The 21,391-nt window shown below is 43.7% G+C and overlaps 1 protein-coding gene across 25 annotated transcripts in view; it reads left to right on the top strand.

Annotated features, from left to right (window-relative positions):
- The window catches only part of LOC138637428 (titin homolog), a 1,151,517-nt gene that overhangs the window by 536,143 nt on the left and 593,983 nt on the right, over window positions 1-21,391 (top strand). For all 25 annotated transcript variants that reach the window (XM_069726100.1, XM_069726106.1, XM_069726124.1 and 22 more), the window contains one exon: window positions 5,065-5,115. In XM_069726100.1, the coding sequence (XP_069582201.1) occupies window positions 5,065-5,115 (51 nt within the window). The remainder of the gene's footprint in view (window positions 1-5,064; window positions 5,116-21,391) is intronic.

A 21,391-nucleotide genomic window follows, 5' to 3' on the forward strand; every position in this document is an offset into this window, starting at 1 on the left:
AACTTATCAGGGGATATGAAGGTCAGGTAGCAGTCTTGTATGATGGAATACCCAGCCATCAATACTGGGATAGAAAGTATTGATGGCTGGGTATTCCATCATACAAGACTGCTACCTGACCTTCAAATCCCCTGATGAGTTCCTTTTCCCAGAATGTAACGCGTAGGGAGGTGGTCCTGAATAAGAAATGGTCTATGGAGTGTTATACCGAATTTCTGACTGAGTGGTGGAGTGCATCCCTTGTATGGCTTCTTCAGGAACGGGTGAGATTGTTCCATACTTTATGGTGCATTTTTTGTGTTAGTGACTTTTGCAGATGCAGTGAGAATTGATGATACTGTTTTGATGTCACATTTCTGAGCAAAAGCACACAGGTACAAATAGCAGCATTATTATATACCCTCCTACAGCCGTTTTTTTGGAGCCTTGGGTAAGGACATGCTAGCAGGAGAAGCAGTTGTAAATTTGAGTATTTTTCTGCTTTAAGTACCGTTTCTCTGTGATTTCCTTGGATAACTGTTTGACCAACTGTTGGTATTATACATGTTTGTCTGTGTGTATTGGGTTATGTCATTTTTAACTAGTATATTAAATGTTATGTTTTAGGTCCCTTTATTGTGCTATTTACATTCATATTTTTGGGTACCCTTGGCTTTTATAAAAATTGTGGTTGGTTTCAACCTTTTGCTGTTTTCTATAGTCATAGTTCATGCATCTCAACAGCTGTTACATGCTGTACTATGTTTCTTTTATGCGGACTGCATAACCAACTGGAATTGATCATCATGCATTGCCATTATTTAGCAAAACAGTTTGTTTTGGACAAATCAATGAAGAGCCTCATTTCCTCTGGATTATGATTTATATTCTGAGCTTCCATTAAACTGTTTATGTTGTTACTTGCTACAGTTTCATACTCCATGAAGAAGTATTGGGCAAGATCTTTATCATGGTTGTGTAACAAAGAAATCCGAAAATTACCCACTGGGATCCAAACCTCAAACAACATTGTTCAGTTCAATTTGTGTTATAAGATATTATAAGATGTGGTTCAGGTGAGGTTGCTAACAGAAAGTGTGGGTCATGAGATGTAAATACTTCAAGACACCAAGCACAGTCTTCTTCCTCACTTGAGCCAACTGAAAATGTTTCTAGAGCTTTTGGAACTGGCAGCTCTTCTGGCAGATGAAATGTTTGGATACTGTAAAGCCAACTTCTTTCTTGAAGCATCATTGGGAATGTAAAGGGCATAGACTGCTTCTCATGTAACACTGGACAAGATGTGATGCAATTCTATTGCAGCATATGTGTGGAGCCCAGCACTTGTCCTGATCTTCTATTCTGCAACCAAAATACAGGTTGCAGGCTTTCATTATCATGTTAGTCAAGTTTTACTTTTGTGACGCAAAAGCAACTTTCCCACATGTGTAGTAAACACGATGCACTTTGTTATAGCAAAGTGTATATGTAATTAGTATTATGCCTTCAGAGCTGAGTTGGCGTCTTTTGATTGATCACCCTAAGATGATAGAATAGTGAAAGCTCAACAACTAAATAGACTAGATACCAGAAATGCAATAATGATGCATGAAATAATAAAGGTGCAATTTATCTATAAACCTACATGAAAGGTGTCATAGTTAATTACAACCTCCTCTCGATAAAGAAAATTAGAGCCAATCAGCCAATTTAAGTATCATATGTGTTTTAAGCACCACAAAATTATTTGCTGTAAGTTCAACTGTTTTCGTCTCTATACCAATTCGGCTGTAAAACGGTGATATACCAAGAAACAAAATGATTTTCACAAGTCTACATCAACAGAACATTTGTTAATTTTTCACAATGCATTGATGTGGTGATACTGTTTTGATCACATAGGATGGTCACTAGTGTTGAGCGATACCTTCCGATATTTGCAAGTATCGGTATCGGATGGTATTGGCCGATACCGGCAAAATATTGGATCTCGTCAATACCGAGTTCCGATACCAATACAAATCAATGGGACACAAATATCAGAATGTATCCTGCATGGTTCCGAGGGTCTGAAGGAAAGGAAACTCTCCTTCAGGCTCTGGGATCCATATTAATGTAAAAAATAAAGAATAAAAATAATAAATATGGATATACTCACCCCTCCGAAGAACCCGGGCTGTCACCGCTACAAGCGTCCGCCTCCGTCCTTAAGAATGCTGTGAGTGAAGGACCTTCGATGACAACGCGTCAGGTGACCGGTCACGTGACCATTCACCTGACCGCGACGTCATCGAAGGTCCTTCACTCACAGCATTCTTAAGGACGGAGGTGGAAGCTTGCAGCGGTGACAGCCAGGATTCTTCGGAGGGGTGAGTATAGCCATATTTTTTATTTTTATTCTTTATTTTTTACATTAATATGGATCCCAGGGCCTGAAGGAGAGTTTCCTCTCCTCCAGACCCTTGGAACCATACGCACCCACACTCCGATACCGATTTACGATATCACAAAAATATCGGATCTCGGTATCAGAATTCCGATACAGCAAATATCGGCCGATACCCGATACTTGCACTATCGGAATGCTCAACACTAATGGTCACACCAAAATTAAGTTTGGTCAAGATTTCTTCTTTGTTCATTCACTTTTGTAAAATGATAAACATAAAGAAAAAAGAAAAAAAAAAAAAATATATATATATATACAGCTCTAGCAAAAATTAAGAGACCACTGCAAAATGTATTTTTGAGTGAAATGTTCTTTTATTCTATAAACTTCTGACAAGATGTCTCCGAATTTCCAAGCAATAAATTTAGCATTTTTTTTTCTGAAAAGGAGAAATGGTAAAAAAATGTAAAAATAGTGCTTTCAGACCTCAAATAATGCAAAGAATACTAGTTCATAATCATTTAGAAACAACAATACTAATGTTTTAACTCAGGAAGGGTTCAGAAATCAATATTTTGTGGAATATCCATGATTTTTAATCACAGCTTTCATGAGTCTTGGCATGCTTTCCACCAGTCTTTCACACTGCTTCTGGTGCAAAAATGTATGCATTTCTTCTTTGTTTGATGGCTTGTGACTATCCATCATCCTCTTGATCAGAGGTGTCAAACTGCATTCCTCGAGGGCTGCAAACAGGTCATGTTTTCAGGATTTCTTTAGTATTGCACAGGTGATGGAATCATTCTGTGCAGGTGATTAAATTATCACCTGTGCAACACAAGGAAATCCTGAAAACATGACCTGTTTGCAGCCCTCGAGGAATGCAGTTTGACACCACTGCTCTTGATTACATTCCAGAGGTTTTCAATAGGGTTCAGGTCTGGAGATTAGGCTGCCCATGACAGAGTTTTGATGTGGTGGTCTCTTAATTTTTGCTAGAGCTGAGAGAGGAAGATTGGAAAAAAGTGTTATGGACAGACAAATCCAAGTTTGGATCTCACCTTTTGGATGGAATTATTGCCTGTGCAGATGCTGCAATTATCACCTGTGCAATACTAAGGAAATCCTGAAAACATGACCTGTTGGTGGCTCTTGAAGACCGGAGTTGGGGAACACTGGCCTAGAAAAAGGCGTATCTTTATCAAGGTGCCACACAAGAAACACCCCATGATTGGTAAAACCAGTGAGCTGTCTCAAGACAACCATATTGTTATAAAACATCCTGATGGCATTGGTTACAGAAACATTTAGAAAACTACTAAATGCCAACTGAGCACTTTTGTAGCCATAATCTGGAAGTGAAAAGAGCATCATTTCCCCATATACTGGCCATGACCAGGTGCTCCCCACAAGATTTCAGATTTCAAGTGCATTTAAAGATCGCTCAACGCTATTTAGACGAGCCTGTGAAATACTGGGAGAATACAGTACAGTATGGTCAGAAGAGACCAAAATTGAGCTCTTAGATACCATAATACGCCCCATGCTTTGAGGCAAAAAAAAAACTGCATATGACCCCAAAAACACTATGCCAACAGTGAAGTTTGGAGGTGGGAACATCATGATCTGGGGCTGTTTTTCAGTATGCGGTACTGGTAAACTTCATATGATCGAAGGAATGATGATGGGATAAAAATCTATCAAGATAGTCTTCATAAAAATCTGCTGCCATCTACCTGAATGCTGAAGATGAAATAAGGATGGACATGTCTGCAAGAGAATGATCCCAAGCACACAGCCAAGGAAAATCTAAATTGGTTTCAGAGAAAAAAAACAAAGCTGCTAGAATGGTCTAGCCAATCACCTTACCTGAATTCACTTAATGGAAGGAACTAAAGCTTAGAGTTCACAGAAGGAGCCCATGGAACATTTAATAATTGAAGAGTGTGTATGTGGCAGAATGGGCCAATATGTAGTCCTGCTAGAGTGCAGTTGCTGGGATTTTGTGGTATCAATTTTCTTAGCCTTTTTATAATCCTATCCTGTTTTGTCTTCAACAACAAATGTCAATTCTCAAGTCTATTGTTAGTTTTTTTTCTTTCCAGTACTGTTTCTATAAGTCAGTCTGTGGGTACATAGGCCTCCATTATCACAACTCTTTGTTGAACTGAATATGGCTTTTGGACACATTCATGCACAACACTACTGCCCTCCTTAAAAGAGTACCATTCCATTACCAGTAAAGGATATCATGGGGCATATACTTTTTTTTTTTTTAAGTCAGCAAAGACAGCAAAGACAGTTTTAACTGTAAGACAAATTTGATGATTTTTTTGATGGGCATCATTCTGTAAGAAACATAAAAATCAAATGAGGTTGGGTTTTTTTGTGGCCAAACCTATTTACGATCTATATAGTATATATACTAAAGCTATGCTTCAAGAGCATATTGTGTTTTCTTTATCTATAGCCACTATATAATTATTGAATAAAAAAAGTAATATATTGTAAGTGGAATTTACAACAAACACTTCTTTGCATTTACTTTTAGTATTCATTTCCTCATGTGCATTGTAAGAGATAGTTAACTGATTATGAGATGAAAGCATTATCTTCTAATTCTGAAAACATTGCTTTCAATGGTGCATGATTTACACGCAGAGAAAAAGTGATTAAGTCTTATCTATAATTTGCAGACGGACTGTCAAAAGAACAAGAGGAAGAAGTGCTTAAGGCAGCAAGGCAAGGTACAGTGACAATATTGGCTTTGTCTTTTTAATAAAAAAATAATTTTAATAATTTATTCCCATCCAGCAAGACAGCATAAAGCCTGTCCTCTAATTCTTCATATTGATTTCCTGCATTGTCAGTGCTTCATATAATGTTTTCTATACTGCTGCTGAACAATTAACACATCCAAGATCTGCTTAATCCCCATCATATTCTATAAAGTGTTTGTTAAATACGATGTATTGATTTTCTACACATATTTTGTTAAACTAGAGATGAACGAATGTTTTTAAACTCAAATTCACCAGCTCAGCTGAATTTTTCAAGAAAGTTTGAATCTTGTGAATCATTTAGCATCGAACCAAAAGTACTCTAAAGCTTTAATTGCTCTGAAAACACATGTATGATTCTTACATCTACTAAATCAGTATTCCTCAACTCTAGTCCTGAAGGCCTAATAACAGATCATGTTTTCAGGATTTCCTTAGTATTGCACAGGTGAAGGAATTACCACCCATCCAATACTACGGAAACCCTAAAGACATAATCTGTTGGTAAGACTTGAGCACTAGATTTGAGAAACTGTGTACTAGACAGTATCCAAGCTTAAATGCAGAGGGGCATGCGGCTCACCTGTCCAAGTGTCACAGATCAGGAACCCTTATAAATTCAATAAAAAAAGAGTAATTCAATCCAGCACAAAGTTCTAAGAATCTAAAAATTATCTTAATTTGAAAAAAACCTTAAATGATTATTAAAGCACCACTCAAGTATTTTTTATTGCAGTGTTGGAATGGTGCTTCTAATCAAAGGTCAATGCACCTACTCTTATTTTTACCCATAGCCATATTTTCTTTCTATCACCGCCGCTCCCGTCGGTCTCCAGCAGTTTTTTACCTGCCAGATAGCTCCAGTGTTTGTTGGAGGTCACTTTTCAATGAAAGTCTAAGAGAGCCTCGTTCTGGCTCCCATACAATTGCATTGAGAGTAGTGACTATTACTTCTGACTTACGGCCAGTCCGAAGTTGCGGTATCAAGTTGGTGCCACAGGACCGGACTGGTGTCAATAGGAGATGAAGACATTGGCTGGTAAGTATAAGACTACAGTCAGGGAATTTATCTTGGAAGAACCACTCAATCTCTGATGCTTGAGTCGCGCTTTCATTTTGACCTAGAGTATAATGAGACAAGGGGGAAATAAATACCACACAGACAAAACGTCCTCTCCCCTAGACCGGAAAGGTAATTAGACATAATATCTTGCAGGAAAAAAAACAATAAAATATTAATATGTACAAAACAATATAAAGAAAAAATATTAGCAACAAGGAAAATACCCAACCCTGATAAATAGTATAATAGTGAAGGGTAAAATGTGTTCCAGACCTGTTGGAAAAGCAGAAGTTAGCATAATCATAAAGAAAGTTTTGTAAAGAAAGCACCATTATCCCTTTTCAAACTGGGCAATAAAAAGATGGCTGTAGAGCGCTTTGGTGATGAAAATGTACAATTTTTTCAGAACATCATCTTGATACAGTTTGGGAAAAATTTGATTATCACATGCCTGACAGTAGGAAGTTTAATATCATATATTGTTGTAAATTGAAAAAAGCTTTGCCTTTTGTGCTTAGTTCTGCGCATGGGGCTTCAGGTTATGTGCACACGGTGTGGATTTGGCTGCGGATCCGCAGCTGATTAACCGTTGCGGATTCACAGCTGTTTTCCATGTGGTTTTCAGTACCATGTAAACCTATGGAAAACCAAATCCGCAGTGCCCATGCTGCAGACAATACAGCGCGGAAACGCTGCGTTGTATTATCCGCAGTATGTCAATTCTTTGTGCGGATTCCGCAGTGTTTTACACCTGCTCCTCAATAGGAATCCGCAGGTGTAAAACTGCAGGTGGAATCCACACAAAAACCGCAAGAAATCTGCAGTAAATCCACAGGTAATCCGCAGTGCGTTTTACCTGTCGATTTTGCAAAAACTTTGCGGAAAAATCCGCACACGAATCCACACCGGGAGCACATAGCCTAATCCTTTGCAAAGGGACTATTATGGAAATTCACTTCACTGAATTTTCATTACATTTTCACCAAAATTAGAAGGATAGTGAAGCAAATAGTAATTATGATGCAAACAAAAATATTAGCCTTTTGTGCTCAGTACTGTGCAGACACCCACAGGGGAAATGTATCCCAGTGAATGTTCAAAAAATTATTCTTTTTTCTTTTACCAAAAATGATAAAGATAGATAAATCCGTAATCATGAAAGCAATGGCTTATTCTTTAAGCTGAGGAAATTCAAATTTTTGGCAGCAAAACAATAATATACTTCTATATTTTACAACCAAAGCTAAAAAAGACCCACTGGGGTCCAATAAAAAAGCAATGGAAGCACTATAGGGCTTCCATGGACCTAGGGAAGCCAGATAAGTTTTGTATTTGCTATTCTTCTATCATTCCGTTTTTATCCTTGTAAACTTTTTTCCAAAATACTAAAGAGGGGAATGACATTGCTGATGTCAAAGTTACCTCTTATAATACATTTTGAACCTCTTCATAGGTCTCAGTAACTGATAGCCATCCATCATCATCTGTCAATGGTAGATTTGAAGTTAACATAAGCTCTAGCTTCTTCTGTTGCACAATATAATCAGTTGCATCACTGCCATACATTGCTCATACAGATGCTTCAATATATGCAGCACTGATTTTCACCATGCAGCACTGTCTCAAATAAGATGGGACTGCATTATTGCTCTATTGCTGCAAATCCTTGAATTCATTTTTGCCAACTAATAACGGTTGAATTGCCAAACCACTTTCCTGGCCATCAGCACCACCTTGTTCAAGTGGGTATATTACTTTAAAAAATGTTTCACAATCATATTGATGATGTGCACTATGCAAGGAACATGTGTTACTTTGCGCAAACCATAACAGACACAATGTTTTAGCATTGTCGCTTAATAAGTTGCCCAGTTGTAGTTGACAAGGAGCCATGCAATGTGACATTTAACCTTCATTCACACTTTGTAAGATAGCTAAATAGCTATATTTTTTTTACTTCTTTTCTATTTTTTAACATATTTTCCCCCTCCCACAAAAGGGTCCACCAGGGAATGCTAGGTACATGGCACAACAAAAAACAAGAGGTGTCGATAAGAAATGAGCAGAAATTAGCAACTTTTTTCCAAATAACTAATCAAATCTCATATCATTCAAAATAGCATGGAAAAACAAATATCAGGAAATTCAGCTTAAACCTAGTCCTCAGAGGATTGCATCCACTCATCACTATTATCTCTATGTCAAATTTGACTAATAAAATGGGTTTGTAAAACATCTGTAGTTTGTGACATACATGTCATGGTCTGCTGAGTTTCTGGGATTAGGTGGTTTTAAGGTTAACCTGGATGGCCTCGCTCTGGGATTCTTGGAGGCTTTTTATAGCCTCATTGTTGGGCCATTCCCTGTCGCTACGTTACGTCTGTCTGGTTCTGATTTGGCTGTGTCCCTGTTACGAGTTTTACCTGCCTTTTTTGTACTGTGCTGCCCTCTCTGTGTATGACCCCTTGGCCACGTCCTGACTATACGTTCTGTCTAGTCCCTTGGTAACTTTGTCCCATAGTTACCTTTCTAGGAGTTGTCCTTCAGATCCTAGCTCTCTGGAGCTTAGGCCATACCACCAGCAGTCACGTGCTTCAGGTCCTGATTGTCTGAAGCACACATCTTCACCGCTGCTGCCCTGATCCACAGATATCTTTGGGCACAGTTTGTTTTACTCAGCACACATGCACTGGCTCAGTGAGCACGTGCAGTGTGGTTTTCCTGACAATACACATATAGTTAAGTCTGTATATTTTTTTACATCTATTTTGTATTTTTTTACACAATTCACCCCCATCAGAAAAAAGTCCAACTAAAAAATAGTCCCTAAACACCCAAAAAACAGCTGCAACAAAACAAAACAAAAATGATAACTGGCTGCAGTATTAACCCCTTAGCGACCGCCGATACGCCTTTTAACGGCGGCCGCTAAGGGTACTTAAACCACAGCGCCGTTAATTAACGGCGCTGTGGAAAAAGTAAATAGCGCCCCCCAGAGGCCGATTTTCTCCGGGGGTAGCCGAGACCCCAGAGAACATGATTCGGGGGTTTTTTAACCCACCCCGCATTTGCGATCGCCGGTAATTAACCGTTTACCGGCGATCGCAAAAAAAAAAAAACGCGATCTCTTTTTAATTTCTCTGTCCTCCGATGTGATCGCACATCGGAGGACAGAGAAAAGGGGTCCCAGGTGGCCCCCAATACTCACCTAGCTCCCCCGATGCTCCTCGTGTCTCCCGGTGGGCGCCGCCATCTTCAAAATAGCAGGCGCATGCGCAGTGCGCCTGCCGGCCGGCACCGGGACAATCTTTGGGGTCTCGGCTGCCGGGGGTAGCCGAGACCCCAAAGAGCATGATCAGGGTCGGTTTTACCGACCCCTGTTTTGCGATCGTCGATAATTAACTGTTTACCGGCGACCGCAAAAAAAAAAAAAAGTAAAGTGTAATTCTCTGTCCTCGCACATCAGAGGACAGAGAAATAGGGGGATTCGGGGACCCTACAATACTCACCTGTGTCCCTGGATCCTCTTGCTGCTCCTCCTGGCCGCCAGCAGAAGAAAATGGCGGGCGCATGCCCAGTGCGCCCGCCATCTGTCTCCATCTGCCGGCCGGCAGGAGAACAGCAGTTGAGGCTAAAATTAGGGTTAGGGGTAGGGTTAGGGTTAGGGGTAGGGTTAGGGTTAGGGGTAGGGTTAGTGTTAGGGTTAGGGGTAGGGTTAGGGGTAGGGTTAGGGTTAGGGTTAGGGGTAGGGTTAGGGGTAGGGTTAGGTTAGGGTTAGGGGTAGGGGTAGGGTTAGGGGTAGGGGTAGGGTTAGGGGTAGGGTTAGGGTTAGGGTTAGGGTTAGGGTTAGGGCTAGGGTTAGGGCTAAGGTTGGGGCTAAATTTAGGGTTAGGGTTGGGGCTAAATTTAGGGTTAGGGTTGGGGCTAAATTTAGGGTTAGGCTTCTTTCACACTTACGTCGGTACGGGGCCGTCGCAATGCGTCGGCCCGACATACCAACGCACGTTGTGAAAATTGTGCACAACGTAGGCAGCAGCTGTAGTTTTTCAACGCATCCGCTGCCCAATCTTTGTCCTGGGGAGGAGGGGGCGGAGTTACGGCCACGCATGCGCGGTCAGAAATGGCGGATGCGACGTACAAAAAAACGTTTCATTGAACGTTTTTTTGTGCCGACGCTCGCCAAAACACAGCTGATCCAGTGCACGACGGACGCGACGTGTGGCCATCCGTCACGATCCGTCGGCAATACAAGTCTATGGGCAAAAAACGCATCCTGCGGGCACATTTGCAGGATCCGTTTCTTGTCCAAAACGACGGATTGCGACGGAATGTCAAACGACACAAGTGTGAAAGAAGCCTTAGGGCTAGGGTTAGGGTTGGGGCTAAAGTTAGGGCTAGGGTTGGGGCTAAAGTTAGGGTTACAGCTGGGATTAGGGTTAGGGTTTGGATTAGGGTTGGTATTAGGGTTAGGGTTGGCATTAGGGTTACGCTTGGGATTAGGGTTAGGTTTGGGATTAGGGTTAAGGTTAGGGTTGTGATTAGGGGTGTATTGGGATTAGGGTTAGGTTTGAGGTTAGGGTTGAGATTAGGATTAGGGGTGTGTTGGATTTAGGGTTTTGATTAGGGTTATGGTTAGGGTTGACATTAGGGTTGTTTTGGGGTAAGGGTTGTGATTATGGTTAGGGTTAGTGATTAGGATTATGGATCAGGTTGGGATTAGGGTTAGGGGTGTGTTGGGGTTAGGGTTGGAGCTAGAATTGGGGGGTTTCCACTGTTTAGGTACATCAGGGGGTCTCCAAACACGACAGCCAATTTTGCGCTCAAAAAGTCAAATGGTGCTCCCTCCCTTCTGAGCTCTGCCTTGCGCCCAAACAGTGGGTTACCCCCACATATGGGGCATCAGCGTACTCAGGATAAATTGGACAACAACTTCTGGGGTCCAATTTCTCTTGTTACCCTTGTGAAAATAAAAACTTGGGGGCTACAATATCTTTTTTGTGAAAAAAAAAATATTTTTTATTTTCACGACTGCATTCTAAACTTCTGTGAAGCACTTGGGCATTCAAAGTTCTCACCACACATCTAGATAAGTTCCTTGGGGGGTCTAGTTTCCAAAATGGGGTCACTTGTGGGGGTTTCTACAGTTTAGGTATATCAGGGGCTCTGCAATCGCAACATAATGCCCACAGACCATTCTATCAAAGTCTGCATTCCAAAAAGGCGCTCCTTCCCTTCCGAGCTCTGCCGTGCGCCCAAACAGTGGTTTACCCCCACATATGGCGCATCAGCGTACTCGGGATAAATTGGACAACAACTATTGCAGTCCAATTTCTCCTGTTACCTTTGAGAAAATAAAAACTTGGGGGCTACAATATCTTTTTTGTGGAAAAAAAAAATATTTTTTATTTTCACGACTGCATTCTAAACTTCTGTGAAGCACTTGGGCATTCAAAGTTCTCACCACACATCTATATAAGTTCCTTGGGGGGTCTAGTTTCCAAAATGGGGTCACTTGTGGAGGGTTTCTACTGGTTAGGTACATCAGGGGCTCTGCAAACGCAACATAATACCCGCAGACCATTCTATCAAAGTCTGCATTCCAAAACGGCGCTCCTTCCTTCCGAGCTCTGCCGTGCGCCCAAACAGTGGTTTACCCCCACATATGGGGTACCAGCATACTCAGGACAAATTGGACAACAACTTTTGGGGTCCAATTTCTCTTGTTACCCTTGTGAAAATAAAAACTTGGGGGCTAAAAAATCTTTTTTGTGGAAAAAAAAAATATTTTTTATTTTCACGGCTCTGCATTATAAAATTCTGTGAAGCACTTGAGCATTCTTTTTCTTTTCAATGTTCTTTTTATTGAAAGATATACACATATACAGAGCAGTAAGTGAACATTTATAACAACAGATAACCGAACATGTCATCATGCTCTTGGAGCTATAAACAATGGTAAAGGAGCTCCTTTTTACAAGGTAAACAGTTCTATTAAGAATAATAATAGTAGCATTAGAGTCGAAGTCTCCATCAGTAATTATGTAGTTTAATGACTATATCCTGAAGTCTGCTATAGAAATGAGAGAGATTAAGAGATAGAGAAGAGAGAGAGGGGGTGGGGGGTTATAAAGGATTAAGAAGTTGGGGTAGGAGGGGGTGGGTGGGGGGGAGGGGCATCATAGGCTCTAAACTTTGGTTCGGTTAATCTTCAACTGCTGCGAGCTTGTTGGACGACCTGAATGTGACCCAAGGGAGCCAGATTCTCTCAAATTTAGTTTGGGAGTGGTTAACTAAGGCCACCAGTTCCGCCATGTGGTATAGTTGGTCTATCTTCTTCAGCACCTGTTGGTGTGTCGGAACGTCCGTGGTTTTCCAGAATGTAGGGATTAACAGTTTGGCTGCAGCTAGTACATTTTGAGCTAATATGGTGAGCCATGTACATCTAGGCCACACCGGAAAATTTAAGAGCGCTATCTCTGGTGATAGGTGTATCTTCTTCCCAGTCACATCTCTTATCAATTGTTCAATCATTGTCCAGAAACCACGGATCTCCGGACAGGACCACCAGAGGTGAAGGTATCCGCCCTCTCCTGTGTCGCATCTCCAGCAGTTGTCGTGCGAACTCAGCCTCCATGTCCTGAGCTGCGTTTGTGAGATATACCATCTGGAGATGATCTTATAAGAGTTTTCCTGGGTTTTAACACAGCTTGTGGGACCGTGTGAATATTTATAAATGTGCATTACTTGCGCCTGCGTGAAGATGCGACCTAGTTCTTTTTCCCATCCTAAGATATATGCTCTTTTGAGACTTAGCTCGTCCAATAAGAGTGTTTGGTAGATTATAGAGAGAACTTTAGTGGGTCTGGACGATCTACCGCATAATGCTTCAAACGGGGTGGGTTTACGTGTAGTATCTGAGAAATAGTGTATTTTTTTCAGCGTTTCTTTAAGCGTACAGTACTGTAGAAAATTAATGTTTGCTAGGTCAGGTCTTTCGCGTAATTCTGCTAGTGTGAGAAGTGTTCCTTCACATATCATTTGATCTATTGGGTAGTTTGTAACACGTTTCCCAATTGTGTTAATTACGATGTCAGAGAGGGTTAACAATGGTGAGGATGGGGGTGAGAGGATGTTGTATGTTTTCGACCATATTTTTATGAGTGTACGGGTGAGCGGGTTAGGGTGTGGAGGGAGCGATCGTCCCCCCACATAGGTTAATAGAAATGGCCTAAGAGGGTAGGGTGTAATTCCTCTTTCTATGTCTATTGCTATTCTGCTTTGGGATTGTCTGATTAGGCCGACGGATCTGGATAGTACTGCGGCATAGTAATACTTCCTTATGTCCGGGGCTCCCATCCCCCCCTTGCTCCTGGGTAGCGTCAGTGTGCGGAAGGCAATACGCGGTTTCAAACTTTTCCAGATATATGTAGAAAACAGGTGTTAGGGGTCGAGTTCCCGCTTCTGCACAGGGGGAATCTCGAGCTACTTCCGCTGCGGTCTCCCATTCTTGTCCAGCCGCAGTGGAGCCTGCTCAGCAAGGACGTCGGTCCCAGCGTCTTGCTCATTCTCACTCTGTTCTGAGGGTTAGTGCTGCTTCTCCAGTCTCTGCCATTAAAGTCAGTGCTGGTCAGCAGCGAGCGGACTTCTCTGGGACTAAGTCCTTGTCTGCATGTACTGAGCATGCCCAGCGTAAGGTCTCCCGTTGGAGATCGAGGGTCATGTGCTCAGGCTCTGCAGCACATTCCATTGGTCCTCTTGGCAGGTCCTAGAAGGGCAAAAGTGCTGTGGCCACTTCCTGTGCTGCTGCTATATAAACTGCGCATGACCGCACGGCCATGCGCTAGTATTGTCAAACGATTGCTAATGTGTGTATGTTGTGAGTGCAAGTCGTCCTTGGAAACCCCTACCCTATTGAATGTCTGTTCGCGGAAGGTGTATGGCTGCTACCTAGCGCCCGACTTAGCCTACAGCACTAAACACACATCTCAGCGTCCTGTAGCTGTGCCTGCCAGTACGGCGCCGTGCGCCTGCCTTGCGCTTTCCATACCCGAGTCTGGGTGGTTAGTGGCGTCCGTTAGTGCGGCATCGCTCGCACTCTTGTGCAATTATATTTCTTAAGGTACTCTACACACCCAGTTGCGGTGTTACGCCAGCAAGGGTCTAATCGGGCTCCAATCCCTTCTGGGGTTAAGTCCGCTGACCACTTGCTCGCGCACTAGTGCGGTACTGCGGTCCTGTAAATTAACAGGATCGCTTTCTTCACGCTGGGTGAGGTTTAACCCACGCGTGTATCCTTTAGTGTACCGCCATATTGTCCGTCTTGCTAGCTGCAGGGTCTTTTACCTGCACGGTGGACCTCGGACTGCGAACGCACCTAGTTTCTTACCATCTATACTTGGTGCGTTCCGCCAGTCCTTAACATAATACTAGCGCCAAGGTCTGGCTAGTATGGCGGACATTCAGCAATCTTTGCGGTATATCCAGCAGTTGGAGGGTAGGTTGAAGGTTCTCGAGAACGCAACCTCAGCTGTGGATGTTACCGCAGTTGCTGTAAAGGCTGCTGGCGTGGCGGCAGCAACCTTGTCCACTGCCACCCCTGTTCCGACACTATCCCGCCTCCCGTTGCCAGAAAAATTTTCTGGAGATTGCAAAACTTGTAGGGGATTCGTGAGTCAGTGCTCTATCCACCTCGAGCTCCTGGCTGCACGTTTTCCTACAGAGCGGGCTAAGGTGGGATTTATTGTCTCGCTGTTGTCGGACAGGGCGTTGGAGTGGGCTACGCCGCTGTGGGAGCGTGATGATCATATGGTGCAGAGTGCTCCGTTGTTTCTGGGCACGCTGAAAAAGGTCTTTTTAGGACCTCAACTCACCCATGATACAGCGCTCCAACTACTGGCATTAACTCAGGGTGAGTCCTTGGTCAGCCATTTTTCCGTCCGAATCCGTACTTTAGCTTCCGAGCTGGAGTGGTCGGATAAAGCCCTTATCCCCATATTCTGGAGGGGCCTGGCTGACCATGTTAAGGACGCTCTGGCCACTAGGGAGATTCCTGCCACACTGGAGGAGTTAATATCTATTTCTACTCGTATAGACCTCCGTTTTAACGAGCGGAGGTTGGAACGAGCCCAGTGTAGGCAGAGGTTTCGGCTGGCTCCTACCTTCGCCAAACCTTTGGAATCCCCAGGCCAGGCATCTGAGTCACATGAGACCTTGGAGGTGACACGAGCGGGATCTAAGTCTCAGTCCGCTCGTGCACATAAGGTCCGTCATGTTTGCCAGCAGTCAGGACGTCTTGCCTCCAAGAGTCCTCAGCGGTCGGGGAAACGTCAGCGTCTAGTGGCAGTTGGAGGAGGTACACTAGACACGGCGACGTTTGCCTCAAAGTTGTCCTTCAAGGGGACAATTACCATAGGCCCATCCACTCTTACGGTCGAGCTATGCTTGGATTCTTGGGCAGAGGGTAACTTTATGTCCTCCGCCTTTGCCCAGCGTCACGCAATACCCTTGGTGATGCTCGCCCAGCCAGTGACCGTTCGAGTGGTAAATGGGTCAACACTACCTTCACAGATTACCCACCAAACCATTCCTTTCACGCTATCTGTGTCTCCATCACATCAGGAGATAATCTCCCTATTAGTCATTCCTGAGGGAATTGATGAGGTCCTGTTGGGGATGCCATGGCTTCGCTACCATTCTCCTCATATTGAGTGGTCCTCTGGGAGAATTTTGGGATGGAGTAAATCCTGTGAGGGTAGATGTCAGAGGGAGTGCGTTCAGGTTGCTACTACACAGGTACCCGCAGATCTTTCCTCTCTCCCCAAGCACTATTGGTCCCATGCAGACGTGTTCTCCAAAAGAGCTGCGGAGACTCTTCCGCCTCACCGCCCCTATGACTGTCCTATTGACCTCTTGCCTGGTGCTGAGCCTCCCCGGGGTCGAGTCTACCCGTTATCTCTCCCGGAGACGGAGGCAATGTCCCAGTATATTCAGGAGAATCTGGCAAGAGGATTCATTAGGAAGTCAGTGTCACCGGCAGGGGCTGGGTTCTTCTTCGTACAGAAGAAGACTGGAGACTTACGTCTATGCATAGACTACAGGGGTCTTAACGCCATTACCGTTAAGAACAAGTACCCATTACCCCTGATATCTGAGCTCTTTGATAGGCTACGGGGAGCAAAGGTATTTACAAAGTTAGATCTGCGGGGTGCTTACAACCTGATTCGCATCCGTGAGGGGGATGAATGGAAGACGGCTTTTAACACCAGGGATGGGCACTATGCATATCTAGTGATGCCCTTTGGGCTCTGTAATGCCCCAGCCGTTTTCCAAGACTTTGTGAACGACATCTTTCGGGATATGCTCACCACCTCGGTCGTAGTCTATCTGGATGACATTCTCATCTACTCTCCAGATATAGACTCCCATCGGAGAGATGTTCGCAAAGTCTTCGACCTCTTACGGGCAAACTGCCTCTACGCTAAGTTGGAGAAGTGTGTGTTTGAGCAGGAGTCCTTGCCTTTCCTTGGTTATATCATTTCTGCCCAGGGTTTGGCTATGGATCCTGCTAAGCTACAGGCGGTAATGGACTGGCAGGAACCCCATTCTCTTAAAGCGGTGCAGCGCTTTATGGGGTTCATTAATTACTATCGCCAGTTCATTCCACACTTCTCAACTTTGGTAGCTCCCTTGGTCGCCCTCACCAAGAAGGGAGCAAATCCCAAGTTGTGGTCAGAGGAGGTCTCCAAGGCCTTTCTCTCGATTAAGTCACACTTTGCTAGCGCTCCCATCCTACATCGCCCCGATGTAGATAAAACATTCATCTTGGAGGTGGATGCCTCATCCGTTGGTGCTGGAGCAGTCCTTTTCCAAAAGGATGCTCAAGGTCGGAAGCATCCTTGCTTCTTCTTCTCCAAAACTTTCACACCAGCGGAGAGGAATTATTCCATCGGGGACAGGGAGTTGCTAGCCATGAAGTTGGCTTTTTCAGAGTGGAGATACCTCTTGGAGGGAGCTCGCTTTCCCTTCCAAGTCTTCACTGACCACAAGAACTTGGTGTATATACAGACGGCCCAGCGGCTAAATTCTCGCCAGGCTAGATGGTCCCTGTTTTTCTCCCGGTTCCATTTTACCCTCCATTTTCTCTCCGGGGAGAAGAACGTTCGTGCCGACGCTCTCTCCCGCTCCGTAGTGTCATCTGAGGAGGAGGAGGAGGAGCCTCGGCTTATTGTCCCGCCTGAGAGCCTGAGAACTGTAGCTCCGGTTTCGCTGGAGTCTGTGCCCCCGGGCAAGACTTTCGTGCCAGCTAACTTGCGTCCGGAGGTTCTCTCTTGGGCTCACTCCTCCAGGGTGGGTGGGCATTTTGGGACCAAGAGGACGTCTGAGCTTTTGGCGAGAACATATTGGTGGCCGCATATGGTCCGAGATGTCAAGGACTATATTCAGGCGTGCGTTTCTTGCGCCCAGAATCGGTCTCCTCGGCAACGGCCTGCTGGGTTGCTTTACCCTCTACCGGTGGCAGACAGGCCCTGGGAGATGGTCGGAATAGACTTTGTGGTGGGCTTACCCAAGTCGCGTGGCTGCTCCATTATTTGGGTTGTCACCGACCATTTCTCTAAGATGGTACATTTGGTACCGCTTCCTCGGTTACCCTCAGCACGGGCCTTGGCGGTGTTGTTCATGAAGCATGTTTTCCGATTGCATGGTATGCCTGATAAGATTGTCAGCGATCGGGGTCCCCAGTTCGCGTCTCGGTTTTGGAGAGAGCTCTGCCGTTTGCTCAGCATAGAGTTAAACCTCTCCTCTGCATATCATCCCGAGACGAATGGGTTGGTGGAGAGAACCAACCAGACTCTGGTGACATATTTGCGACATTTCGTCTCCGCTAGGCAGGATGACTGGGCATCTTTGCTACCTTGGGCGGAATTTGCCTTGAACAACGCCGTAGCCGATTCCACTGGCCAAACTCCTTTTCTCCTTAACCCCTTTACCCCCAAGGGTGGTTTGCACGTTAATGACCGGGCCAATTTTTACAATTCTGACCACTGTCCCTTTATGAGGTTATAACTCTGGAACGCTTCAATGGATCCTGGTGATTCTGACATTGTTTTCTCGTGACATATTGTACTTCATGACAATGGTAAAAATTATTTGATAGTACCTGCGTTTATTTGTGAAAAAAACGGAAATTTGGCGAAAATTATGAAAATTTCGCAATTTTCCAACTTTGAATTTTTATGCAATTAAATCACAGAGATATGTCACACAAAATACTTAATAAGTAACATTTCCCACATGTCTACTTTACATCAGCACAATTTTGGAACCAAAATTTTTTTTTGTTAGGGAGTTATAAGGGTTAAAAGTTGACCAGCAATTTCTCATTTCTACAACACCATTTTATTTTAGGGACCACATCTCATTTGAAGTAATTTTGAGGGGTCTATATGATAGAAAATACCCAAGTGTGACACCATTCTAAAAACTACACCCCTCAAGGTGCTCAAAACCATATTCAAGAAGTTTATTAACCCTTCTGGTGCTTCACAGGAATTTTTTGAATGTTTAAATAAAAATGAACATTTAACTTTTTTTCACAAAAAATTTAATTCAGCTCCAATTTGTTTTATTTTACCAAGGGTAACCGGAGAAAATGGACCCCAAACATTGTTGTACAATTTGTCCTGAGAATGCCAATACCCCACATGTGGGGGTAAACCACTGTTTGGGCGCATGGCAGAGCTCGGAAGCGAAGGAGTGCCATTTGACTTTTCAATGCAAAATTGACTGGAATTGAGATGGGACGCCATGTTTCGTTTGGAGAGCCCCTGATGTGGCTAAACATTGAAACCCCCCACAAGTGACACCATTTTGGAAAGTAGACCCCCTAAGGAACTTATCTAGAGGTGTGGTGAGCACTTTGACCCAACAAGTGCTTCACAGAAGTTTATAATGTAGAACCGTAAAAATAAAAAATCATATTTTTTCACAAAAATTATCTTTTCGCCCACAATTTTTTATTTTCCCAAGGGTAAGAGAAGAAATTGGACCCCAAAAGTTGTTGTACAATTTGTCCTGAGTACGCTGATAGCCCATATGTGGGGGTAAACCACTGTTTGGGCGGATGGGAGAGCTCGGAAGGGAAGGAGCGCCGTTTGACTTTTCAATGCAAAATTGACAGGAATTGAGATGGGACGTCATGTTGCGTTTGAAGAGCCACTGATGTGCCTAAACATTGAAACCCCCCACAAGTGACACCATTTTGGAAAGTAGACCCCCTAAGGAACTTATCTAGAGGTGTGGTGAGCACTTTGACCCACCAAGTGCTTCACAGAAGTTTATAATGCAGAGCCGTAAAAATAAAACAAATTTTTTTTCCCACAAAAATTATTTTTTTAGCCCCCAGTTTTGTATTTTCCTGAGGGTAACAGGAGAAATTGGACCCCAAAATTTGTTGTCCAATTTGTCCTGAGTGCGCTGATACCCCATATGTGGGGGGGAACCACTGTTTGGGCGCATGGGAGGGCTCGGAAGGGAAGGAGCTCCATTTGGAATGAGGACTTAGATGGAATGGTCTGCAGGTGTCACATTGCATTTGCAGAGCCCCTAATGTACCTAAACAGTAGAAACCTCCCACAAGTGACACCATTTTGGAAACTAGACCCCCTAAGGAACTCATCTAGATGTGTTGTGATAGCTTTGAACCCCCAAGTGTTTCACTACAGTTTGTAACGCAGAGCCGTGAAAATTAAAAAAAAAAATCTTTCCCCCCAAAATTATTTTTTAGCCCCCAGTTTTGTATTTTCCCGAGGGTAAGAGGAGAAATTCGACCCCAAAAGTTGTTGTCCAATTTGTCCTGAGTACGCTGATACCCCGTATGTTGGGGGAAACCAACGTTTGAGCGCATGGCAGAGCTCGGAAGGGAAGGAGCGCCATTTGGAATGCAGACTTAGATGGAATGGTCTGCAGACGTCACATTGCGTTTGCAGAACCCCTAATGTACCTAAACAGTAGAAACCCCCCACAAGTGACCCCATATTGGAAACTAGACCCCCCAGGGAACTAGTCTAGATGTGTTGTGAGAACTTTGAACCCCCAAGTGTTTCACTACAGTTTATAACGCAGAGCCGTGAAAATAAAAAATCCTTTTTTTTCCCCACAAAAAATATGTTTTAGCCCCGAGTTTTGTATTTTCCCAAGGGTAGCAGGAGAAATTGGACCCCAAAAGTTGTTGTCCTATTTGTCCTGAGTACGCTGATACCCCATATGTTGGGGTAAACCCCTGTTTGGGCACACGGGAGAGCTCGGAAGGGAAGAAGCACTGTTTTACTTTTTCAACGCAGAATTGGCTGGAATTGAGATCGGACGCCATGTCGCGTTTGGAGAGCCCCTGATGTGCCTAAACAGTGGAAACCCCCCAATTATAACTGAAACCCTAATCCAAACACATCCCTAACCCTAATCCCAACAGTAACCCTAACCACACCTCTAACCCTGACACACCCCTAACCCTAATCCCAACCCTATTCCCAACCGTAAATGTAATCTAAACCCTAACTGTAACTTTAGCCCCAACCCAAACTGTAGCCCTAGCCCTAACCCTAGCCCTAATCCTAACCCTAGCCCTAACCCTAGCCCTAACCCTAGCCCTAACCCTAACCCTAGCCCTAACCCTAACCCTAGCCCTAACCCTAGCCCTAACTCTAACCCTAGCCCTAATGGGAAAATGGAAATAAATACATTTTTTTAATTTTTCCCTAACTAAGGGGGTGATGAAGGGGGGTTTGATTTACTTTTATAGCGGGTTTTTTAGCGGATTTTTATAATTGGCAGCCGTCACACACTGAAAGACGCTTTTTATTGCAAAAAATATTTTTTGCGTTACCACATTTTGAGAGCTATAATTTTTCTATATTCTGGTCCACAGAGTCATGTGAGGTCTTGTTTTTTGCGGGACGAGTTGATGTTTTTATTGGTAACATTTTCGGGCACGTGACATTTTTTGATCGCTTTTTATTCCGATTTTTGTGAGGCAGAATGACCAAAAACCAGCTATTCATGAATTTCTTTTGGGGGAGGCGTTTATACCGTTCCGCGTTTGGTAAAATTGATGAAGCAGTTTTATTCTTCGGGTCAGTACGATTACAGCGACACCTCATTTATATCATTTTTTTATGTTTTGGC

Source organism: Ranitomeya imitator, chromosome 5 (genome assembly GCF_032444005.1).
Source record: "Ranitomeya imitator isolate aRanImi1 chromosome 5, aRanImi1.pri, whole genome shotgun sequence".
NCBI lineage: Eukaryota > Metazoa > Chordata > Amphibia > Anura > Dendrobatidae > Ranitomeya > Ranitomeya imitator.